The sequence below is a fragment of the Engystomops pustulosus genome, chromosome 3 (genome assembly GCF_040894005.1).
Source record: "Engystomops pustulosus chromosome 3, aEngPut4.maternal, whole genome shotgun sequence".
Taxonomy (NCBI): Eukaryota; Metazoa; Chordata; class Amphibia; order Anura; family Leptodactylidae; genus Engystomops; species Engystomops pustulosus.
Genome location: NC_092413.1, coordinates 55571960 through 55598917, shown reverse-complemented (window position 1 = coordinate 55598917; position 26958 = coordinate 55571960). Strand labels below are relative to the sequence as shown.

Below are 26958 nucleotides of genomic sequence, written 5' to 3'. Positions count from 1 at the left end.
GCGCAGGGTTAACATTTTATTTTTTTAGTGCCAAAGCTGTTACCAGCAGCCTTGGTCACTAGGCAGAGTTTGGGGGACCAATGCTGGTCCTCCCTGCACACGTGATCTCTGTGAGAACAAATCCCAGTGGTCACAGCAAAGTTTATTATTGTTATCTAACACTGAATCTTCTGCTTCTTTACTTCTCCTCACACTTTGTTTCTTTGTGAGGAGAAGAGAAGAAGGAAGATTCATTGTCAGAACAATTCATTGTATTCCACTGTTACAAGCAGCACATTACTTTCCCCTACTCATTAACCCTTTGTATACCCAGTTATACACGTTATTTAAAGGGGTATTCCGGGAATATGAATGTCATACACAAAAATCCTTGATGATATAAATATCTGAATATAACAATACTCAATGTCATTAGTCACAAAACAGAGCTTAAATAGTTAGATTTTATGATTTACAAAATGTATGGCCTCTCTAAAGTAGGTGGAGTTATCACCAAGATGGCCGCCACTGGAAAATACAAGTCCCATGATCCTTTAGTTCTTAGTAACTCCTCCTCCTCCCTCTTATGCTCTTGCTCTGTTACCATAGTAATGATGTGTAACTGCCATCACTACAACACCGGCCATACTGGATACACTGCAACCAACCGACTACAGCCAAACCTAGTGGTGATCACATGACCTGCCCAGGCAGGTGCAGGACATGTGATGTGGACATGTGACCAGCGGCCATCTTCTCTCCTGTGTCTGCTCCACAACGGACCGCGCGGAGGACTGATTAAAGGGCCAGTAGCATTTTAATTCTTCATTACAGTCTATGTCATCAGCATTTTTCTGCCAAGGGGAGCAAAATTTTAAATAACAACTAATTACACATTAGCTTATATTTTGAGTATCCATTTGCATATGAATTATGCTTATTCCTGGAATACCCCTTTAACCTTTCAACCTATAACCTTTAACCTATTAAAAAAAAAAGTTTTTTCCCCAGTATACCTGTGTAATAGATTACTTATAGGCAGGTAGGACCTACAGGCGCATTGGTGCAATAATTTTCACCATTGCCTATTACCATGGGTGATTAACCCTTCATTTTTTAACTTTTTTTTTTACAATTTTTTTTTTTTGGTACGCTTAGTGCTTTCACTTACAAAGCGTACATAAAGTTTTTGTTAGTTTTGTTACTGCTACCATTTGCGCAGTTAAAAACTATAAAAATATTTAAAAAATTTAAAAAAAAAAGCATAACAAAAGTTTAGTGTTATTTAGTTAGTTAGTCTTATTTAGTTAGCGTTATTTAGTTATTATGTTGAGTTATTATGGTGAGAAAGCGATATACTGCTGAGGAGGCCTACGCCTTGCTTCAGTCCGAATAAGAGTTTGAGACCGCATCAGAAATGGACGCCTTTGAAGGCAGTGACAATGCCAGCGTCACTTCAGAATCATCCACAGGGGGTGTCCCTGGTGAAGTTGACGCAGCAGATCAGGAGGTTGCAGGACCTAGCAGCGATGCAGCACAATGTGACACGGTCCCTATAGTTGAGACACCCAGTCTCCCATGGGCACCAGTTCTATCTTTTGAACCCAGAGTTCATGCCTTTACTGCCACCCCTTGCATAACAGTGGATGATTCCAGTTTTGCTGAAATTGACTTTTTTGTTTTATGTCTAAGCGACACTCTCCTTGATCACCAAATTAATTTATATGCCACCCAGTATATAAGATAGAACACATCATCTGTCCAAGAGAATGGACACCAACAAATTTGCATGAAATAAAAAAATTTTTGGGACTAACCCTAAATATGGGTATTGTAAAAAAAAAAAAAAAAAAAGCCCAAAATTAGGTTATACTGGTCTACAAAGTAACACCAGTAACACCACCCAAGTAACACCAGTAACACCACGTTTAGGTCACATTACGAACGCGGTTCCTGCACTTTAGTGACAATTCACAAGCTCTTCCAAGCAGTGATCCAAACCGTGACCACTTGTTCAAACTAAGGCCCCTTATAAATTTGCTAAATCAGAGCTTTATTGAAAAATATACGCCAGAGCAGAATGTGGTTGTGGACGAGTCCCTCCTGAGTTTTCATGGCAGATTCAGCTACCGCCAATATCTCCCTTCCAAACGGGCACGTTACGGATTAAAGCTATATAAGCTTTGTGAAAGTGAGTCAGGTTATACAACAGCCTTTAGGATTTCTGAAGGAAGTGACCGGACTATTGATCCTCCTGGGTGCTACTCCTGATCTCTCCACTAGCAGCAGGATCGTGTGGGAGATAATGCAGGCTCTGCTACACAAAGGGTACTACTTGTACTGTGATAATTTTTAAACAAGTGTGGAACGATGCGCAAAAACAGAAAAGGTTTTTCACAGCAGTTAGTCGGGAAAGCCTAGAAAAAGGGGGAGTCCTCTGCATATGCTTGTGGCAAGTTGTTGGCGGTCAAATACAGAGACCGCAAAGATGTGTATTTATTGAGCACCATCCATTCTGCGGAATCCGTGTCAGTGCGGGAAAGAGGGGCACCAGCAGACAAGCAAAAGCCAGTTAGTGTGGCCGAGTACAATAAGTACATGGGGGGAAGGGGTAGATTTAAGCGACCAGGTGTTACAACCCTATTTAATCAAACGAAAAACTAAAACTTAGTACAATAAAGTAGCAATTTACCTGATTCAAATTGGAATCCACAATGCCTTTGTTCTTTATAAAAAGAAGAGAGACAGAGACACATATCTTGTTTTTCAGTGGAAAATCATTGAAGGCCTAATATTTGAACCTCAGTACACCAGACAAAGCCCTGAGTGTGAAAATGTCAAAAGATTAACTGAAAGGCATTTTATCAGTCCCATTCCAGCAACAGAAACCTGTAACTACCCTCAGAAAAGTTGTCGTGTCTGCAGTAAAAACTGAGATTACAGATTACAGAGATTCCTGTAACTTCTGTGCCTCATGTCCCTCACAGCCTGACCTGTTCATTCATCCTTGCTTTCAGAAGTACCACACCATTCTGAATTATTAGTAATTCATTTTGAAATAGCCAAATGTGATTTTCCTTTTTTTCCAGAATTTCTTTTTATTTTGCCAAAGGGAAAAAGTATGGGGGGGGCGGTGTAAAGTTTGTCTCCCATTAATTGAATTATGCATGGGGAGAATGCAATCCTCCTGTGGTCAAGACTGTCCAAAACACTGTATGCGCCTCTAAATTTAGTTAAGGGATTTATAGGACAAAAAAGTCCAAACTGCCTCCTTTTGCACTGACCGTGGCCATACAGGAATTCACACATACACATGGGGTATCCTCATGCACGGGAAAAATAGCAGAATATAAGATTAGGTTAATTTAGCCAGAATTCCATACTATTTGTGAATACTGCCTACAGAAAATGATAAATTTGCCAATTTTTTTCATCTTTTTGTCCATTTTTCATACTTCAGAAAAAAAAATAACTAAAAATGGCATTAATATAAGAGACATATGGCAATTAACTGCTGGGAAATCTTCACCTAAAACAGCATATAGCGAAATTGTAAAATTTCTCCTGGTCGTTAAGGTGTATAATGGCTAAGTCCTTAACCATTTAACTTAAAGGAGTATTCCCATCTGGGCATTTACATTTAATTAAATTCATTTGCCTTATATAAACATTTCTTCAATTGAATGTTAATTAAAAAAATGTTCTTGTGTGAAGATAATTTCTCATAAATGTAGCCATGTTGTCCCTTAGAAACCAGATAGCTTCCTCGGATACGACCACGTCACACTCTGGCAGCGGTGGCCAGACTTGCACTATAAAGTCCTGCCGGACCACCAGGATTCAGCAATCATTACCATAGGGTGGCTGTGCGACATGTAGCAACTCCCGGACATTTTATATACACTAACCTTTTGTTTCTTTGTGCACTCAATCCATCAGAGGTGGCCATATCCGAGGAAGCTATCTCGTTTCTAAGGGACAACATGGCTACATTTATGAGAAATTATCTACACACAGGAACATATTTTTTAATAACATCTAATTGAAGAAATGTTTATATATGGCAGATTAACTAAACTGAATGCGAGTGTCCAGATGAGAATACCCCTTTAAGTCTCCGCCTCTGAAGATTTTTAAGTTGCCCCACCCTCAGGGTTTGGGGGTAGGAGGCCAAAATTGGCGTGGACAGATTTTTCAAAAATATTTGACGTATCTTTTTAGTTCTATTCGATGTGTATTTCACAAGATATAATAAGATTCATAAGATTCCATCGTCCTGACCCTTTTGTTACACCATATATGTATATATATACATATATGTGTGTGTGTATATAAATTTATATATAAAAGTATTTATATAATTTATATAATATTTGGACAGTGACACAAGTTTTGTTATTTTAGTTGTTTACAAAAACATGTTCAGAAACACAATTATATATATAATATGGGCTGAAAGTGCACACTCCCAGCTGCAATATGAGAGTTTCCAAATCGGAGAAAGGGTTTAGGAATCATAGCCCTGTAATGCATAGCCTCCTCTTTTTCAAGGGACCAAAAGTAATTGGACAATGGACTCTAAGGGCTGCAATTAAATCTGAAGGTGTCTCCCTCGTTAACCTGTAATCAATGAAGTAGTTAAAAGGTCTGGGGTTGATTCCAGGTGTGTGGTTTTGCATTTGGAAGCTGTTGCTGTGACCAGACAACATGCGGTCAAAGGAACTCTCAATTGAGGTGAAGCAGAACATCCTGAGGCTGAAAAAAAAGAAAAAATCCATCAGAGAGATAGCAGACATGCTTGGAGTAGCAAAATCAACAGTCGGGTACATTCTGAGAAAAAAGGAATTGACTGGTGAGCTTGGGAACTCAAAAAGGCCTGGGCGTCCACGGATGACGACAGTGGTGGATGATCGCCACATACTTTCTTTGGTGAAGAAGAACCCGTTCACAACATCAACTGAAGTCCAGAACACTCTCAGTGAAGTAGGTGTATCTGTCTCTAAGTCAACAGTAAAGAGAAGACTCCATGAAAGTAAATACAAAGGGTTCACATCTAGATGCAAACCATTCATCAATTCCAAAAATAGACAGGCCAGAGTTAAATTTGCCGAAAAACACCTCAAGAAGCCAGGTCAGTTCTGGAAAAGTATTCTATGGACAGATGAGACAAAGATCAACCTGTACCAGAATGATGGGAAGAAAAAAGTTTGGAGAAGAAAGGGAACGGCACATGATCTAAGGCATATCACATCCTCTGTAAAATATGGTGCAGGCAAAGTGATGGCATGGGCATGCATGGCTTTCAATGGCACTGGGTCACTTGTGTTTATTGATGACATAACAGCAGACAAGAGTAGCCGGATGAATTCTGAAGTGTACCGGGATATACTTTCAGCCCAGATTCAGCCAAATGCTGCAAAGTTGATCGGACGGCGCTTCATAGTACAGATGGACAATGACCCCAAGCATACAGCCAAAGCTACCCAGGAGTTCATGAGTGCAAAAAAGTGGAACATTCTGCAATGGCCAAGTCAATCACCAGATCTTAACCCAATTGAGCATGCATTTCACCTGCTCAAATCCAGACTTAAGACGGAAAGACCCACAAACAAGCAAGACCTGAAGGCTGCGGCTGTAAAGGCCTGGCAAAGCATTAAGAAGGAGGAAAACCAGCGTTTGGTGATGTCCATGGGCTCCAGACTTAAGGCAGTGATTGCCTCCGAAGGATTCGCAACAAAATATTGAAAATAAAAATATTTTGTTTGGGTTAAGTTTATTTGTCCAATTACTTTTGAGCTCCTAAAATGTGGAGTGTTTGTAAAGAAATGTGTACAATTCCTACATTTTCAGATATTTTTGTTCAAACCTTCAAATAAAACGTTACAATCTGCACTTGAATTCTGTTGTAGAGGTTTCATTTCAAATCCAATGTGGTGGCATGCAGAGCCCAACTCGCGAAAATTGTGTCACTGTCCAAATATTTCTGGCCCTAACTGTACCATATATGATGTTTTTTTGGAGTCTGTGGATGAGATTTGTAAAATCTCCACTCAATATGCGGTAATTATAAATCAATGATGTTACGCAGCAAACTATCTCATTGCAGATGCTGAGTGTGCAAAACAAGAACTATTGGAAATATCAACTTATTCTGCAAAATATAAGGCTGATTTTTTTTATTTTTTTTTTAAATTGCCTTTGTCTTTTTATTTATAATGAAATGTGCCATCTGTGGACGGAATACCTGATACACCTTCACAAATTTTTCACAAAATGTTATTTTTATTGAAAAAAAGAGATAAACAATATTAACTAATTGTGGAAAAGGAAGGATTGTTGAGGCTTTTAATAAAGCCAGCTTTGCTTTTCTAGTACATGCTCCTTTAGTCCACATTGCTGTTAGCAAGATTTTATTTTTAATACTAGTTCAATGTGGAGTTTGCTCCCACGTGCATTTCTGTCCCAATCTATTAGCCTCAGAGCTGCTCACACATAAAAGCCTCCTAAAACTGTGGACTCCTGGGAGAGAATATCAGAATGAATAAATATTAAAAATGCCTTCTACCTTCATAGTGGTCAACTTTATATTTATTTGACATATGAATTTCAAAAAATGTATTTCATGCCTCTAATATGCAGTTACTTCAATATTATAAACGTTACTTATCGTTCTGCTTTTATAAGCTGCCTTATGGTAGGTTTATCAAAGCCTTTTCTGTATTTACTTCTTTTTAAATCTTTATATTTTAAATTAGTTAAAACAAGTACCGCGAGTCCCAGAAATTAATCACAAATTAGTTGCTTGTGGTGAAAGTATATTTCAACATAGACTTTATGGAGCTTGAGGGCCCCAATGCATTTTTATTTCTAATGACTTCCACAGGAAAGGTCTGTCGGGTTCAATGAGTACTGCTGGCAGCAGCTGCCCACTGTGCCGAGATGCCCAGCTCCTATATAAGTAAATTGGTGTACCCTGGAAGCAGTCAAAGCCTAAAGCGCTTTTTAGTGGGTACATGCTGAATAATTAATATTTTGCATAACTGGTAGGTTGATTAGATTTTGAGTCCCAATGGGGACAAGGACTGATTTGGCAAGTTCTGAGCAGCGCTGTGTAATCTGTGTGCGCTATATTAATAATAATAATTATTATTATTAATATTATTTCAAACAAAAAGTGCTTCCAGTTTGATTCAATTGACTATGGCCACATTTCATACACATCCCCTTCACAATTCAGAACCTGATGGGATCAAATGCAGGGAAAATGGAAATGGTGGAAAATATGTTGGACTGTACAGAATACTTGTTTTACTTAACAGATTAGTCTAGTTTCAACTTTTACGGTTACACAATACAAGCAGATTACACATATACTACTAATAAAAAGGTAGGCCTCATGCACACTCCCGTATGTTATTTCCTGTTCTGTATATACAGCAGTATTTTGGCTGTAAATACAGAGAGTTTTTCACCCGTATGGCACTGTATCCATACCAAATACAGTTGACTGGGAAATGATGGATGGTTGACTATTGGCTGGCTGACAGAATGCACCTCCCACTGGTTCTGGATCTTCACATATACACGGGAGCATACGCTGCATAACCGTATGCAGCACGAATGCAACCCGTATTTTATACATTCCCATAGACTTCTATGAGAAAATAGGACATGCTGTATATTTGTATGGTATGGTGCACAATACGGCCAATGAAATGAATGAAGCCGTTCATACTTCATGTGCTTGAGGCCTTAGGGATATTTAGCTTTTGGGTAAAATGCACTCTAACCTTTACAGGTGAACTTGATAAGACCTTCTCTAAACTTTTGAATGTATGTCCAAATGTCCACTGTTCCATTACTTTTTGCACAACTTGCTGCTATTTAACTAGCAGTGTAACAGCAACTTTACCAATAGGGGTTTGTTCTGTAAATTTTGCTTACATGAGTCTGGTCTGCATGCTAGAATACCTGTAAGGGTTCGAACCCAAACCACACCACATTGTCCTGGATTGGCTGGGGAGCATCTACACTAAACAAGGGACCAGCGAACCTCAAAGCAGGTGCCTGATAAAAATTGATTCATGCTGAGGGTAAAGACCACCAACTATGTTGGAAACCTCAAGGAGAGTACTATGGAACTGGCGGCTGCTGGTGGTGTTACAATGTGAGAAGCTGTGTCTAGTCAAAACTGCACTGCCCTTTGTGACTGGTACAGTGACAAGACCATTCTACTTGAATAACACTTCCGCATAAAATACACCATCCTAATTTTATATTGATGACAATGCACCGGCCAATTGAGGTCCCAACCATATGGAATGGCTGCTGGAGATACGGTCACCTCAAATGGAGTGGCCTGCACTTTCTCCAGACCAGAATCCCATTAAAAACCTATGGGATCAGCTGTATCTATGTTTAAGCTTGTAATTGTACCTAGAACTGCCCTGAGACCTGAGGGCTGCTCTTCTAGTAGAGTGGGATCTCATGCCTCAGAAGACAATTAGCCGACTTGCGAAAAGCACGAGATGTCGTCAAGATGTAATTATTGTAACTTTTTGTGGGCGGTGTAAGGATAGCCACATGAAGTAAAAATGAGGCTGTATTCTAGCCGTATTTTTTATATTTAGCAACTTCCTCATTAACTTCTATAAGCAGGTCCCATTCCTGCTTAGTGTGTGTCAGTAACTGTTATCATCTGCTGATGACACACGGGATGCAAAGCAATCATCCATGGAACCGGATCCAGTATAACGGTTAACGTCTTGTGCTGGAAGCTCACGATTGAGGTAACTGGTTCACGACACTTTTTAGCAGTACATAGGTTACTTATAACTACTATTATCAACTCCTTCCTGGCAAATTATCTTATACTATTACAGCTATGAGCTTGGCCAATATTGTACTTAGATTCGCATGTTAAATATTTTACACTTAAATAAGTGGAAAAAGAAAGTTACAGCAACCATTCAGGAACTTTATTGCTCACCTTTCATTCAATCAACAATCTCTGAAAAGGCTTCTTTCACAGATTTACTTAGAAAGAAAATCCAGCAACAAGCATTATGTGGGCCTTGCTAAAGGCTTCATTAAGATTAACAAACCCGCACAGGCTTTGTTTCCTGCAGCATTTATAGAGAAATCAGGCATGAACTCCTATGCCCAAGTTGTAGTGCATTTCTTTTAGGGAAAAGAATAAATAAAAAGGAGTACTTTATTTCGAACCAACCGTCCAAACATCAAAAAAATCATAAAAATCTGTAATACACTCATGAGGACTAGGTGGGATGAGAGTGTGCCCAAGCTACAAAGTAAGAGGTCTATTGAATATGACATAACATGAACTGAAATAGAAGACACTGCATTGCTGCGCTAGTGAAATTTGTAATGTTTGATAACAGCACTTACGATATACCATGCTGAAACAGCATTTCCCCCTATGGCTAAACACATGTGTTTTAGAGACCTTCTGGACCTCCCTGCTGCCTGCAGTAGAGCTCATGTAATAAAGTTTAACCCATCAGAAAAGAAACCAACAACAATGCTGTCAATGAAAACATAGTAAAACATTTAAAGAGATTTAAAGGACATCAACCACCAGGATGAAGGATTGTAAACCAGTGCCAGCTCTGGCATGATCCACTCTTTTCTAAGCTTTCCTATGCCCTTGATTTTAAGAAAAAAAGACCTTTAAAATTATGCAATTGTACACCTTTAGAGTCCAGAGCCCTTCAGACTCATTTGCAGAATTTCAAAGCTTTTTTGTAAAAAAATAGGGGATAATAAGCTAAAAGAAAAGTAGATTCTGCCAGTATGTCAGTGTGCTTGGTTTACCGTCCTTCATCCTGGTGGTAATGTCCTTTAAGGATAAAAATATTAATGACATCTTAAGGATAGCTCATCAATATAAAATTGGGGGTGTTTTTTCTCCTACAATACTAAGCTGTCCTCAGCAGTTAATAAATAGAGAATGAAATAGGAATTGGTCAGCTCCGAGGGGAGTAGGGTGGCTGACCAGAGTCACTGTAGCTTAGCTCCCATACATTTAAATAAGATATGATCCGCAGTACCCTGGTCTGACCACTACCTAAAGAATGGAGGTTTTTTATTTGTTGTTTGTCTGAAAACAACTGATCTGTATATATATTGCAAACACATATGCAATTGTAAAGATAACTCTTAATTGGCAGCTGCTCCTGAATAATCCTATCATACACACATATTACCGGAGAATTGTGAGTAGAGCCCATGGATTGGTATACATGGTAGTTATCATATAAGTGAAATTAAAGGGGTTGTCTGGAAATAGGAACTTTTTTTATATGTACTTGGGGTGGGCTTTAAAAATAACATAACATATAATCACCACTGTCCCCACTTCTGTTGTACAGTGGCACTGGCCGCCACTGTTGGCTTCTGTTTGTGCAGAGATTGTCGGTGACGCACGTGTACAGCCACTCTCCTGATGCCCTGAAACTTATGTAGTAGGTGGTGTACAGTTGTGTATGCGTGTCTACGCAGGCCTCAGAATAGTTGTAGACACATGTCACCACTGTCCTTCGAATACAAATTGAAGCTGTAGATGTGCATCACATCCAGTCTATGTATACAAACAGAAGCTGGCAGTGACGGGCGCCATTGCTGAAAAACAGGAGCAAGGACAGAGGAAAGTACAAGTTCTTATTTTTTAACATCTGCACTGTGGTTGGTCTATAAACTGCATCCAGTGCATGGCCCTTGATACATTTTTGTGCTGGAGGTCTCACTTAAAGGGAACTTGTCATTAGGGAGGTAATTTTTACCTGAAGGCGGGTTCCAATAGACTGTGGCATGCTCATAAAATGCCTTTGTCAGCAATATGAATACATCCAGTGCTTTTTAATTATTTTACATTACCTGGCTCCCTGCTAGCAGTGTATGCAGAGTACTGGGGGCGAGAAAGTTCAAACTACACAAGTTGTCGTCTTCTCCTCAATCTTGGCTCTCCCTTAGCCTCTACCCTGCTTCTTGGGTGAGTAGTAGAGGAGGTCAAGACAATGACTTCTGCCGTTGGAACTTTCCCATCCCCAGAACTCACCACACACTGCTGACAAAGGCATTTATGAAATGAACATGCTACAGGCTATTGTGACCTCTCTTTAGGTAAAACATGACATTTCTGATGATGGTTCCCTCTAAGTATTAACCTTCCAAGACATTTTTTCTCATTGCAGTACAAAATATTTTTTCTATGAAGTTACTATAAGGGTAAATGTGCACGGACCAGAAAAAAAAAAAAAACTTTCTTTACAAAAGAGATTATTATATCTTGAGATGAAGAAAAAAAATGTTGTGTGGAATGTTGTGTATGGTCAGATTTACCTGGGAAACCTGTTCTAGGAATTTACAATCTGAGATTTTTAAATTACAATAACAAGAAAACTCAGTTACTTCAATGGGAGGGAATAAATATGTCTGGAAGGGGTTGCCCCAAGTTTGATTTCTAACCCCATCCACAGGATAGGAGATAAAAATCTGATCAGTAGAAGTCCGATTGCTGGGAGGCTGTTTAATTATTATTAATAAGAATTATCAAAATTATTATTATTAATAAACAAAAAGAAAAGGTTAAAAGAAAAGATGAAAAAGAAGAATATGAAAAATGTAAACTTAGACATCAATAAAAGAAGCAACTCAACACATGTAACTTCCTTGATGTTGTCAGTTCCCACCTTATGCAGCAGAAATCAGATTTTGGAAGTCTAAAATTTTTAGTAGTTGCTTATTTTGTACTGCAGCAGCTGCTTTAGAGAAATGTAGTTCATATATAACCCTTCAAAAGATCTGGTTATACATGCAAAATGTTCAATATGCAGAAAGTAAGCTTAACCTTTTGATGTAACATATTTGCCATTTTTAGTTATATTCTCAGTCAATGTGAGTATTACTGGACTTACTACAGTTTGTTCGATAGTGAAAGATGATAATAAATTGACAGTCTACTGTATTGCATGAAAGTTTCAAGTTTAAACAGAATACTACGAAAAAGAGGAAAAAAAAAAGTTTTCAGGAACAATATTTTATTATTTGACTCACACATGCATTTGGCCATGTTTCAGCTGGCATAAATGAGAGGGAAAAGAAAAAAAAAAAAAATGAGCCAAACTTTTCTGATCAGTGTGTCACTCTTATTACCTGAGCTCTACTATGATCATAGCGGGAATAATCTCAACTGGTATAATGCCTTCCTTGTCCAAAACCAGACTGATTATATTGATAACCTCCATGTTGAAAGTGCTGCTCAAATTGACCCCCTTGGTTATAACTCTGTGCTCCCCGACCACCCCAACCACCACCATGTCCACCTCTTCCACCACGGCCACCGCGCCCACCTCTTCCCCCTCCGCGGCCACCACCTCTGTCATTCTGATGCCCACCATCTTGATATCGGTTGTCTTGTTGATAGCCTCCACCCTGATATCCACCTCCAGAGTAGGAAGAACCTTGGTAACCACCATATCCTCCTCCTCCTTGGTAACCACCACTGTTACCTTGATAACCACCTTGGTATCCACCACCGCCACCCTGGTAGCCCCCTGTTTGAAATCCAGAATCTCTATAGCCAGTATCTTGATAGTGTCCACCAGTATTGCTGCTGCCACCATCTGTCCAGCCTCCTTGAACTTTGTTTCCTCGACCTCCTCTGTTACCACCTTGATCATAGCCTCCTCGACCTCCACCGCGGCCACCACCATGCTCATAGCCTCCTCGACCACCGCCATGTTCATAGCCTCCTCGACCACTGCCATGTTCATAGCCGCCTCGACCACCGCCATGTTCATAGCCGCCTCGACCACCGCCATGTTCATAGCCGCCTCGACCACCGCCATGTTCATAGCCGCCTCGACCACCGCCATGCTCATAGCCCCCTCGACCACCGCCATGCTCATAGCCCCCTCGACCACCGCCATGCTCATAGCCTCCTCGACCTCCGCCATGCTCATAGCCTCCTCGACCACTGTAAGACTGTTCATAACCACCTCGTCCTCCACCTCTACCACCTTGGGTGGGACCATCTTGTCTCTTCTGCCAAGGAGGCATTTCAGGTGGAGGAGGCTCTATTTCATTTGGTCGGCCACCTCTGTCAGGAACTCTACCCATTAAAACCTGCAAATACAGACAGATTATTTGTAATATAATACTTTCCTTCACTTCATCATTCCATTTAGTATCAACATTTTTTTAAAGAATCGGTTACTTTTTAGGCTCCCATAGATTTGAATGAGAGGCCCATGCATGGGGATGTCAAATCTGTATACCTATAGCATATATAGCTCTGGAAAATATACAGGAATCCATGCACTAAACTTCCAGATAACAACTGTGCAAAAACAGGAAACCAATTCACAGCAGTAAGACGACTTAGTTAAAAGATGTTAATTAAAATCCTAAGTTTATGCTGGGAAAGTCATTATTTGATAGAAAATTCAATTCACACTTTAAAAGCCAGTCTTTGGGATGTCAGCAGCCTTCTCAAAGACCCTTTAACTTTCAAATTTTTATGCATTATTAAAAGCCTGAGTAGGGCAGACAACATATGTAAAAAAAGAAGAATAAATACGTCATAGAAAATCAACTGAAACACATTTAACTAAAGTTCTATATTAATTTCCCATTGCATGAGCAGCTTGGGAAGTGGTTTCTGGGCCCCATGATCAGTAACATTTCAATGGGGGGCTTAATACCAACCCCTGTTCTGTTCCTTGATCTGGAAACTGTATACAGGAAAAGAACTGCAAGCAGATGCGCTGAAAAGTTACCCTGCTTTTACATCCCTTACATCACAGATCACTATGATGAATAGAGTCCCATCTCCAGCATTACTATATATACTCGAGTATAAGCCTAGTTTTTCAGTACAAAAAATGGCTATATAATGGGGGATATGGGCTGGCAGGCTATATACTGGGGGGCAGGTGCTGGCTACATACTATGGGGCACGGTCCGGCATGGGGAATATAATGGGGAAGCTGTGACCAATGCATTTCCCACCCTCCGCTTATACTTGAGTCAATAGGTTTTCCCAGGTTTTTGTGGTAAAATTAGGGGCCTCGGCTTATACATTTTTAATTACAGATCAAATTATGTTACTTGAATGGAAGGAAAGGATGCAATGTTTTTTTTTACATAAGCACACTTCAGTGTATGCTCACTGAAAAAGGGTCCATTCTTCATTTAGAGAACAGACACTTAAAAATATGCAAAGGCGCCTCAGTTGCTTGTGTGTACGGCACAGAAGCCCGATCTGGATCGGTCGGCTGTTAATTAGGTATGCAGCTTTCCTGTGCTCATGCCCACCTCCACCCTACCCTCAACAGCCGCCAAGGGCCTGTGACATAATTTGCAGCCGGCGGAGCCAGAAGAGGCCGCTATGACGTTCACAGGAGCCAGAGGCATATTTGCAGTTTTTTAAAAGTCACTTTTTTTTCTCAAACTAAACCATTGCCTGTTAAATGAAGAAAGAGTCCTCTTTCAGTGGGCACATGCCAATGTACAGGTATGTTTGGTGTAAAAGCGCTGCATCCTTTTTCTAGATTTCCTGTAATCATCCCAATAGCTTTATAAAACAATTCCATTTTTTTAACTTTAAAATTAGAATTGAAAGCCAACACATATTCTGTTGATAGCCGCACTGTACAAACACTGACCTTTTTCACGTTACCTACCTTGTTAATGGCACAAGCAGTTTTCTCCCGGATTGAACCGCTACTAGTTCTCAAGATTTTTGATAAATCATGCCGAGCAGCCAACAGGTTTGAGACAGAAATGGAGCTCTTCATTGAGAAGGCCGCACGCTTAGGCTGGTACACCTTTGCCAGCTTCTCTGACTGACTCTGTTGGGAATGAAAGCACAGACATTATTAAACGGAATTGTGTAGACTACATTCAGACTTAAGCCAATTAATCGTTTTGGCGGGACTAGCTGTACTGGATTTTTCAGATTTTAACTACCTGTTCCTTTTGTTCTTAGAGATAAGGCGTTACCAGAGGAATCCAACAATGTATCACTCCCTAAGAACATACAGTATTTATCTTAAAAGGGGCAGTGGGGCGAGATGCCCTCATTTGAGCAGAATTAAAGAACAGCATCAGCAAAAGCATCACATGATAGGGGATAACAATCTGATCAGTGGGTCTGATTCCTGAGGTCAGCTGATGCGTCCTCATGTAGTGAATAGGATAGGCAAATCCTATACAGTACCTTGTGAAAGTATTCCACCCCCTTGAACTTTGCCACATTTCAGGCTTCAAACATAAAGATATAAAATTGTAATTTTTGGTGAAGAACCAACAAGTGGGATACAATTGTGAAGTTGTACGAAATTTATTGGATATTTTAGACTTTTGTAAAAAAATAATAAACTGAAAAGTGGGGCGTGCAATATTATTTTGGGCCCTTTACTTTCAGTGCAGCAAATTCACTCCAGAAGTTTAGTGAGGATCTCTGAATGAACCAATGTTGTCCTTAACCCCTTAACGCTCTGCGCCGTAGCTCTACAGCGCAGAGGTATAAGGAGTGTATGAAGAGGGCTCACGGGCTGAGTCCTCTTCATACAAAGGTGGGGGTTGTTGCATATTGCAGCAAACCCCCACCGCTAATAACCGCGGTCGGTGCTTGCACCGATCACGGCTATTAACCCTTTCAACGCCATCTTTATTACGATCACCGCGCCCCCGAACGTCATCGGGGGCCGGCGATCGGTTGCCATGGTAGCCTCGGGTCTTTGTTTGACCCGGGACTATCTGGCATCTGCAGATTCGTTACAATGAGCCAGTGGCTCATTGTATTGAATGTGCTGCAAAAATGCCATATATTGCGATACAGAAGTATTGCAGTATATGGTAGGAGCGATCTGACCATCTAGGGTTAATGTACCCTAGATGCTCTAAAAAGTAGTGAAAGAAAAAAAAAAAGTTAAAAAATAAAAAAAATAAAATATTAAAAATTCAAATCACTCCCCTTTCCCTTGAACGGATATAAAACATAATAAACAGTAAAAATCACAAACATATTAGGTATCGCCGCGTCCCAAAATGCCCAATCTATCAAAATATAAAAACGGTTACGGCCGGCGGTGACCTCCGAGGCGGGAAATGGCGGCCAAATGTCCGAAATGCGACTTTTACACCTTTTTACATCACATAGAAAATGAAATAAGAAATTATCAAAATGTCGCACAGACCTCAAAATGGTAGCAATGAAAATGTTGCCTCATTTCGCAAAAAATTACCCCTCACACATCTCTGTGCGCCAAAGTATGAAAAAGTTATAAGCGTCAGAAGATGGCAAAATTTTCTTTTTTGTACACATTCGTTTGATTTTTGAATTAAAACACGATAAAACCTATATAAATTTGGTATCACCGCGATCGCACCGAACTAAAGAATAAAGCTGAGGTGTTATTTTGAGTGCACATTCAAAGTCGAAAAAACTGAGCCCACAAGAACATGACGCACGTACGTTTTTTTTTTCCAGTTTTTCCACATTTGGAATTTTCTTTCAGCTTCGCAGTACACGGCATGTTAAAATAAATAACATTACGGGAAAGTAAAATTTGTTACGCACAAAATAAGCCCTCACACAGGTCTGTACACGTAAAAATGAAAAAGTTATGGATTTTTGAAGTTGCAGAGCGAGAAATGAGCGGAAAAACCCTGCGTCCTTAAGGGGTTAATGACTTGTGATGATAAATATAATCCACCTGTGTGTAATAGAGTCTCCCCATAGATACACCTGCTCTGTGATAGTCTCAGGGTTATGGTTAAAGCGCAGAGAGCATCATGAAGACCAAGAAACACACCAGGCAGGTCCGTGATACTGTTGTGGAGAAGTTTAAAGCCGGATTTGGATACAAAAAGATTAAACAAACTTTACACATCTCAAGGAGCACTGTGCAAGCGATCATATTGTAATGGAAGGAGTATCAGACCACTGCAAATCTACCAAGACCCAGATGTCCCTGTAAACTTTAATCTCAAACAAGGAGAAGACTTATTTAAAAATAAAAAGACACAAAAAACACAAGTCTTAAATCTATCCTTTGATAAATGTTCCTCCGTTTCTATCAATTTTACCTTTGCCCTATCTGACCAGCCAAAAGACTGAACAGTCACATCCAGACGTTTGATTAACATTTTCCTCCGGACGTCATATTCGTTGGTTATGGCTTGATTGATTGCTTCAATTTTTTCCTAGAAATAAAAGAAGAAATTCTGTATAAATCTGTATAATCACATTGGTGTTGTTTTTCATGTCCGCGGTTCTGTGATTTCCACAGATGCCATTGAATTCTATAGTTGTTTTCACATTGGCTTGTATTTTCACTGATCTGAAAAACCAGGTCCGATGTTTGCGAAGCAATGTTAAACCTTCTGAGTTTTTTTTGCAAGACACCGAGACAAAACTGATGTATCACAGAGACCAAAAAGAAAGATATCAGTTTTACGATATCAGTTAATTTACCAATAAACATATATAAAAATTCCGGCGCCACTTTATTTATCTGTCCATGAACAATCGCCCAGCAAAGACGCAAATAGTATTAATTTTAATAGATATATATTGGTAAATTACCCAATTTCATGCCCCCACGCTTTCATTGTATTTTTCCATGTATAGAACTGTATGAGGTTTTATTATTTTTTTTTTTAAATCTACTAAAACCTTGTGCTTTTGTGTACTGTTCAGTTACACAGTGCACCCTAGTATACACATTTTGATATTTTAATAGATTGGGACTCTGGGGGCACTGCTATACCTAACATGTTTATGGTTTGTTTTCTTTACTTATTGTAATAGGGGGGCAATTTAAACATTTAGTTTTTTTTTTGTATTTATATCCTTAAGCTCTTTTTTTTTTTAACTGTAAATTTTTCTTAAAAATCTTTCAAACACAATATAATACAGCGGGTAGTGCATGCAATGTTTGTTGATTCGTATATCGAACTAGGTTTATGGTTTACATAATGCTGTACAACATCTAAGTCGATATTCAAGTTAAAGTATCCGGAGCAAAGGACCTTTACGCTCTTTTTAGCCCCCCTCACTAGGGAACTAATTGCTTCTGCCATATAATGCAATACACATGGGGTAAGAAAGGATGCCTTGATTGTCATTGCCATCTATCGGGGCGTATATCCGGCCAATATAAGTCCTCGCGACTGCCGTGTGAATGGGGCCTAAGCTCCACATAAGATATGTTGTTTGGATGCCTCAAGTATCTAGACATTTAAGACGCCACGTATCCAGCAACTACAACTACATTTACAAATGGGGAACTTTGGGCATCATCTGAGCAAACTGCAGCAATATACAAAGTGTACATATAAAGAAGTATACTACTTACCCAGTGGGATGGGCCCAGTGTCTTGCTTAGGAGAGGCTTTCCTATATGACTAGGTGGCACTTTTGCTAAGGTTTCTTTTAACTAGGGAAAAAACATGTAGAAAAAAAACACTATATTTGAGCTCTAGTTATTCTGGCATAATAAAAGAATTACTTACAAAGACTCCAAATTATGATAGAAATGCTCAAGGTCAATCTCAGCTGGATGTGAGCTCAGTTTTTTTGTCATAAGTTGTAATGACACGTCAGGAGGATTGTGATGTGTATGTACACTGAATGGCACAGATGCATCGTCCGGAACCCCCCCCCCCCCCCCGAATGCAAACAATTGGCTGCTTCTGATGAACGGGGTGTCCCCCAGTGTTGTCACTGACCTAATATGGACAGTGACATCACCGGCGATCTATTGTCTCTGCTGAGGGTGTACCTTGCTCTGGCGGAGGCTGCACGATGAAAACATGTAGCTTGCTGCGCTTTTACATCCTGCATTTTTTGGCCCAAGGGATAAATATTGGTCAGACGGAGGCAACATATATATGCCTCTGTCTGCTACTATTTGTGGATATGCTAAGTGTATACCCCGGGTACTTTCCCGACCTATGCGCTTGGCGTATGTGAACCTTGCCTTATTCATGCGCCAAGTGCACGACAGGCCCTTTATACATCCATGATCATGGACGCAGATTAACTCTGTGCCAGGTCTGGCCCGGTTTGTAATACAGCTATAACCTGCACCCAAATTCTGACAATAGCAATTTAAACCCCTTAGTGACCAACTAAGTGCAACAACTTTCTATGCAGACATTCCATCATGGCTATGGACAAGTGGATGAAATAATGAATCACATAAATTGTATATATTGCCAATTACAGTTATTAAGGGAACAATTATATTCTTTGGAAAACAAACAGTGTTCACACATGTATCAGCTCTCTATCCTCAATTCACTGTCAATAGCAACTTGAAATTATAAACAAGGGGGTAAATGTTAAAGGGTTTGGCCACTTGACCTCATGTTTTACCATCTATTCTTTACCGTGAAACTGTGAATGGCTCATTTAATCAGTTATAGTTTCTTGATATGTGAACTGAAGTCTTTTACATCATCACCCAGAGATTCCTGTCCATAAAATGACCGCAAATGTAGGGTCATGTGATCTCTATATGTCCATGAGCAATTGCCCAACCGCGATATTCATGAACATTAGAATATCCTGGCAGGGCGATTTCTCATGGTCAGGGATCACATCAGCAAACATTTTATTGTCAGGAATGTTTGGCTGGCAAGGTAACAGCCAGGAGGCTTCGCTTTACATATCAAGAAAGCAGAACAGATCATTTAATGGATATATATTGGTAAATTACTTAAAAGGGTATACCCATCTGGGCATTCACATTTAATTACATTCATTTGCCATGTAAACATTTCATCAATTGGATGTTAACAAAAAAAAAAATAAAAAAAAATGTTCCTGCGTGAAGATAATTTCTTATAAATGTAGCCATGTTGTCTCTTAAAAACAAGATGGCTTCCTCGGATACGACCATGTCACACTTTGGCAGCAGTGGACACATGCTTTTGAGCCCTGCCTGACCTCCTGGCTTCAAGGATCATCACCACAGGACGGCTGGAGGACATGCAGTAACTCCCGGACATTTCATATCCAAAAACCTTTTGTTTCTTTGTGCAATCCCTCCAGCAGAGGTGGCCGTATCCAAGCACACAGTCTTGTTTCTAAGGGACCATATCACTACATTTATGAGAAATTATCTTCACACAGCAATTTTATTTTTTTTAATAATATCTAGTAAAAGAAATGATTATATATGGCAGATTAATTAAACAATGTGAATGCCCAGACGAGAACCCCCCCCCCCCCACACACACACAAATAGCACATTTTTGTTTGTATTTGTGTAAGGGTCATAACTAAATTAAATACCGTAAAAATAATAATTTTTCTTTGTGACACATAGGGCTAGTTAAAAATGTAAATTGTTATAGGACAATTTTTTTTCGTTTTTTTGTGGTCAATGTTACAAATACTTTTTACTTTAATATAACCATTATAAATGAATTCCCTAGTATGTGACCATCGATTTGATATACAATATGTATGGTTTCTAGTAAATGGGACGACTATGGTGAGGTTTTTTATATGAACCAAGGGTTCCCCACAAAACAGGGGGAGGGAGGGAGGACAAGACTATACCTATGAGACACTTGTAGTACAAAATAAATACATCTTTATTGGTACAATATGGACAGAAAAAAATTGTTAGTTACAAACTATAAAACAGTAGTGGCACCATGGTAAAGGTGTCCACAGGATACAGTACAGTAATATAAGGTGAAACAGAGGAAATAGCATTCTTAACACGATCAATGTGGAGACCAAGCATATAAAGAGTAAAGATACATGAGGAACTGGGCAATGGGGTCACATGAAACCTGTTAGGTACCATCTAAAGCAGTGATGGCAAACCTTTTAGAGACCGAGTGCCCAAGCTACAACCAAAATCCACTTATTTACTGTGAAGTGCCAACATGGCATTTTAAGCAGTAACTTATTGCTGCCTGTTCTACCACATCTTTCAATCGTATTGGCTGCCTGAGGCCACCAATAAAGTTGAAAGAAAGAAGGCAAATTCAGACTCTCATTGTAGCTTCTCTCCAGGGTCTCTCTGTAGAGGAAGAATGAATGGTCCAGCAGGAAGACCTCAAAAAGATAATGCAGCCCTGTCCACACCTTCTCACTTATCCAGAAGTTCCAAACAGCCAATGAATCGTTGCTTTAAAATAAATGCCAGTTCTTACCTAAGTAAAAAAGGCCATGTACTCCACTGTCCAGGAAGACAGCGTCCCCGATGTTTGTTTCGGCTCAGAATGAGCCTTCGCCTGGGACCGAAACGCACGTCGCTTCAGAAGATGTAGCCTTATTGACCGCCGTAAGAAGCAGATAGGGCAGTCATTAAGGGGTTAATATTTATTGATATTGTGTGTGTTTTTTTTTACTTTTTCATAAAAGACTTTTTCCCTTTTTTTTCATTTCAAATTAGCTGTAACTGGGGCTATAATCTACAACAGCCTCAGTTACATAGTTGACCCCTTGTGGGGGGCTGATATCTGATCAGAGCTGAATGGGTCTGACCTTTGCAGACCCTGCAATCAGGTCTATAGAGTCGGCCCTGCAGTTTATTACATAGTGCTTCTCCCTTCACTGCCTTCTCCCTGGGGTCTCCCTTGACAGCCAATGACCCGGTACTGATCATCGCGGAAGCAAGTGAAACTGCAGCATTGCCAAAAGACATGACTGCAGACTTGCAGTTGGGGAGGAGTTAAGAATAAGCTGCAAAACATTTTAAAAATGCCACGTGCGGTCTCCAAAGTTAGACATAGGGAGGATGACTGCTCCTATTGTGAAACTATTTTGCTGAAGGAAACTCTGTTTTAGGCCGTAAGGCTATTGCTATACACTGGATGGCTGATCGCTCTCCCACTGTCTACCAGTGAGAGAAACTGGTTAAATTGACTTTACCCAATGAGAATCTAGTTTACAAACACTGCAGCTGCCCAGATAAGTTCCAGAGAGTGTGGGGCTCCTAACACTCTTCCCCAGATACGGTTTTTAATGTCCGCAGTCTCAGAGAGTCTCTTACCCCTTTTCAATGAGTGTAATACTTGCTGTAACATGATTATTATATTTTGATAAAATATCACTGTAACTGAGTGACAGACACCGTTCCTTCCTTCTCTGCACATTGCTGACACAAGCGATTGCTCAATACACAGGTGTAAGATGGACGAGTACCGTGTAACCTAGCCCTAGTTTCTACTTTTTCTTAAACTATTGCTCTCCTGACTCCACTCGACCAGAATGGCTATTTGTTATAAGTAGGGATAAGTTAGACAAAGGGCAAAAAAAACCCCCTTCCTTTAAATACAGATGATTTTAGTATTTGGGGAGAACTACAGAAGTGATGAGGTCTACACAACTGTAAAGATGTGTAAAAACTGTAAAAACTTATTTCCACGCAACATTTGCCTAGTGAAAGCTATCACCATTCATAGTTAAGCAATACTTACTTTTTTCTCAATTCCACTAAAAAACTGGAACATAGTTATATTGGCTGGGGGTTTGGACATTCCCAAAGTCATACATATAGTCTTGAGCTCCTTGAACACCTCACTGCCGCCATCTTGCTCTTTTTTTGCAGGTATATTTACACACAACATTCTTGCAGCTTCAAGTTCTGATATCAAATATGCTGTGGAGAGGGAGGACACATACATCATAATCTAGACTATATGGGATGTGTCAAGAGATGCATGGTTAATAATGTGACCACACATGGAATATTGAAGGTGAACTAGAACCAGCGTTGGGCTGTTTTTTATGTTGATTTTTTGTCACGGTTGGGTTTTTATACAACACTGATTGGGTTTGGCATCTTAATAAAAGCAGAAATCGCTAATTTACGGGAGGTTCGGAACATTTGCAATCAAATCTGCTTTTCATGCAAAAAGTCCAATTTGTGCTCAGTATTTACAGCTTTTTAAGAGTGAAAGTCACAAATTTCGCGCAAACCCAGGCATACAATAAATTGAATGGAAAAAAGGACTCAATAAGCCGAAAATAGTGATAAATTCTCACTGTTGTAAAAGTACCGTAAGAGCAATGAGACCATGAAACTTTATGCAACAGGATATTGTTATGGTGTATGCATTATGAAAGTTTAAGAGGGGGTTGGCTCGATTTAGATCCCCACTGTTACATTATAGGTTTGGACCGATTTGTAATATCTTACCGTATTTTCCGGACTATAAGGCGCACTTAAAAGCCTTGGATTTCCTTAGAAATCCAAAGTGCGCCTTATAGTCCGGTGCGCCCTATGTATGGCGCAGGGCAGTGGACCATACTTACATAGGTCCCCCCTACCGGAGACCGGAGACAGCAGATCTCCAGCGGGAACTGCAGACCACGCGGCACGAACAACTTCTGCCGCGTGGTCTGCAGTTCCCGCTGGAGATCTGCTGTCTCCGGTAGCGGGGACCTATGTAAGTATGGTCCGCTGCCCTCCTCCACCTCCCCCTCACCTTCCCCGCGTCGCGTCCCGTCGGGTCTCCGCTCTGCCCCCGGACCTCTGCCACGCCCCCGACCCGCGCCTTATAGTCCGATGCGCCTTATTTATGGAATTATTACATATATAAGGCGCATCGGACTAATGCGCCTTATATTCCGGTGCGCCTAATGGCCCGGAAAATACGGTATTTACTATACAACTTTAGCACTTACTTAGTAGGAGTAGACAGTTTGTTTTATCTAGAAGACGTTTGGTGACGTCTCCAGATGTTAAAGATACATATGGACAGTTCATCTCTGTTAGAAGACCACTCATTTCAAGTTGGAATCCTTCTGCTTCAGCCGGGCCTGTAAAATTAATCACACACATGAATAACAAGGGGAGGAAACTGGAACTGCATGTTCAGTGACTTAATGCCTTCAAAAAGGAGGTACTAATATGTTATTTAAATATCATTTCTACCATTGCTTGGAGGCTTATAATGACACCCAGGAAATAAAAATCACAGAAAAAGATGCATTTAAATCACTGACCCTTTGCTTAAAAAGAGGTGTCATATCTTTTTGAGCAGCCTGTAGGTCTATACAATGCAATGTAAACTAGATCCTGAAATTAAACAGAAGGTCTTAAGTCACCGTTGACCTTAATGTATAGAAGGACACCTTCTTTCTTCTGTCATAGTACATAACTTCCTGAACTATAACAAAAACATAACGGAAGATGCCTCTCCATATATGCAAATATATAGATTTTCTATTAGTATCAGTATTTTATTACAAAATAGAACAATGAGAACAGGGATTGCTGACGATAACCCTACTTTAGGGCTAAAACAGACAACTGTAGCCAGTCCCTTAATCACAAACCTTGCAGTTCCTTGTTTCATATACAGACCACAGTTGGTCATAGAGATATGAATACATTTCACGATTACAGTTCAGTGCAGCTGTTTTGCACTGTGGTCAGTCCAATAACCCCTTCGGGCACCAGGACATACTATTACGTCTTGATGCTGCAAGGGTGGATGGAGCTCAGCCCGTTAGAGGGTGTCCGCAGTACAATACAGCGGACACCTGCCTGTTCCTGCCACAGTCATTGTTGGCACTGATCACGGCAGTCAACCTGTTAAATGCTGGGGTCAAACCCGATCACTGCACCTAATATTGCTGCTTATAGGCGCCGCCATCGTGGATTGCCAGTCCATGACATCAATGGATGGTGGCAATCAGTTGCCATGGAAGCCTACGTCTCATAACGATTCGTAGGCCTACCATGTATAATTATCTCCAATAGCCTGTAAATTACAGTAGTAAAGTACTATTGTAATATACAGTACTTGAATAAAGACTATTTGATTAAAAAAAGTTTAAATCACCCCCCTTTCCCTAGTACACATATAAAAATAAATAAACGTAAAAATAAACATGTTGGGTATCGCCGTGTCCCAACCTAAATGTCCCAAATTGATATAAAAAAAACTCTACAAAAACCTAATAAAACCTATATAAAAATTAAAAAACGAAAAAGGGCTGAGTCCTGTAAGGGTTAAACAGGACATTGCATGAGCCATGATTTATGGACCAACCATGGTGGTCAGAAGCAGCCCTGGTGAAAATTATAGCTGAAATCTTTGATATCTAGTTGAGTTTCTGTTTAAAGGGAATGTGCCCAATTTATTAAGAGACCTTCTCGGGAGCATTAGCTCTTAGTGCTCTATTAGCATCCACACTTAGCAAAGGAGCCATGATATGTAAGCTAGAAATAGATATTGAACATTCTTCACTTACTATTAGTTGCTTCAACATTTTCTTCCAACTTGCAGAACAACCTTAGCTCTGTTACAATCCATGCACAGAGCTTAGTATATTCTGGGGAAAGTGCTCCTTGGGCGGCAGCTTGGATCAATGCTCCTTCATCCATCAAGGATCCCTTATACCTGTGGAAGATATTTGGTTAATAACTGTTTAGGTCCATTATGGGAGGCATTGGACACACAGGAAGTATACTGATCAGCATAAATAAATTATAACACTACATATGATGGCTCGCATTGGGGTCTTTGCATTTGTTGGTAAACATGACCTCAATGAAGCTCAATGGACTATACTTTTAAGTTTTAATGAGGATTTCTTATCACATTTGATGTCCTCCCCTACCCTTCAGATATATTCGGCAGGCAGCTGGCTATTGCAAGTGACCAGATGAGGGAGCAGCAACCCCTTGTGCCAGTCCACTCCGCCACTGCGCAGCTACAATAGGGTTACAGTAACGGGTTTGTAGTTTAGAAATAGTTTTTGGGTACCTGACCATACACATCCCATCATTTATTGCAGGAGGAGGAGGTTTCTCTAGCAGTTAGGTACCGCACTCTGTCCAATAGCATCAGATACCGCTGACTCTCCTGTGTTTTCTTTTTTCTCTTCGCAATCTGTGTCTGAGGAAGATCCATTGTGGATCGAAACGTAACACTATTTTGGATTACTAATGCTATCATAAATAAAATTCTACCTTGATCAAATATACCAAATGGATTGCCAGATTTTTCCTTAAATTATTACCCTACTGGGTGATTTCGCTCCCTGTATTAGGTTCTAAGTAACTGCCTCCCAGTCCTGGTGCAGTGTCAGATGACAGACAGCCCCGGCACAGGGTGACAGCTGTGATGGCGATAGCCCAGGGCAGGGTGTGATCAGGGTGTTCTGCACTTATACAAATCAGTATCAATGATCACAGTACATGGGAAGAGGACAGGTGACAGCACACAGGACACCCATATATGCTTCTCTCTGCACTGCATGGCAACCATACCCTAGATCTTCCAGCGCCTCCAGGATGTCGTTCTCCATGGTGTCACAGTCCATGGTGTCAGCAGAACTAGCGCTGCACGATGACGACAGCGGCTCCGGGAAGGCACAAGCGACAGCCGGCACGAACAGGAGATGTGGCAGCCTGGACCCTACAGGGCTAAAGGACCTTACATGATGTCATCACCATGCCTCCACTACAGCATAGTGGGTAAAGGACCTTTGATGATGTCACGAGCATGTGATCGGTCACATGAGAGGGCGGAGCCGGCAGTCAGAGTAGTGCGTGTGTTGCTGAAGGAGAGTCATGAGAGAAAGATGTCCTCCTGACACGTGCGCCAAACATGCCCATAGCGCTGCACTGTGCGCCCCTCACACATGTACATGCAGCTCAGCGCAGTCCTATCCACACGTGTACTGGGTGCACAGCTCTGCCGCATGTGCTTCATACACGTACATGTTCCTGAGCACAGTCTGCTGCACTCCTGTACATCCACAATATATACTTCATACACATACGTGTTCCTGAGCACAGTCTGCTGCACTCCTGTACATCCACAATATATACGTCATACACATACATGTTCCTGAGCACAGTCTGCTGCTCTCCTGTACATCCACAATATATACTTCATACACATACATGTTCCTGAGCACAGTCTGCTGCACTCCTGTACATCCACAATATATACTTTATACACATA

The 26958-nt window shown here is 40.4% G+C and overlaps 1 protein-coding gene across 1 annotated transcript; it reads right to left on the bottom strand.

Annotated features, from left to right (window-relative positions):
- Nucleotides 1–8935: 8935 nt before the first annotated feature.
- On the bottom strand, nucleotides 8936–26471 carry FAM98A (family with sequence similarity 98 member A). Its single transcript, XM_072140834.1, has 8 exons — nucleotides 26259–26471; nucleotides 25238–25386; nucleotides 23663–23797; nucleotides 22453–22634; nucleotides 18366–18446; nucleotides 17095–17211; nucleotides 14685–14852; nucleotides 8936–13125 (listed from the first exon to the last, which is right to left on the bottom strand). Exons 1-8 carry the CDS (start codon nucleotides 26309–26311, stop codon nucleotides 12187–12189), a joined length of 1824 nt encoding a protein of 607 aa, XP_071996935.1. The 5' UTR covers nucleotides 26312–26471; the 3' UTR covers nucleotides 8936–12186.
- Nucleotides 26472–26958: the final 487 nt, after the last annotated feature.

Bases quoted from the DNA above. Each gene is read 5' to 3' on its own strand.
- FAM98A (XM_072140834.1), bottom strand. From the start codon at position 26,311: ATGGACTGTGACACCATGGAGAACGACATCCTGGAGGCGCTGGAAGAT. The intron at 22,635-23,662 runs GTAAGTGCTAAA...CCCTCTCCACAG, and splicing joins AAACTGTCTACTCCTACTAA to CATATTTGATATCAGAACTT. The intron at 18,447-22,452 runs GTAAGTATTGCT...TTTTTTCCCTAG, and splicing joins TTAGTGGAATTGAGAAAAAA to TTAAAAGAAACCTTAGCAAA.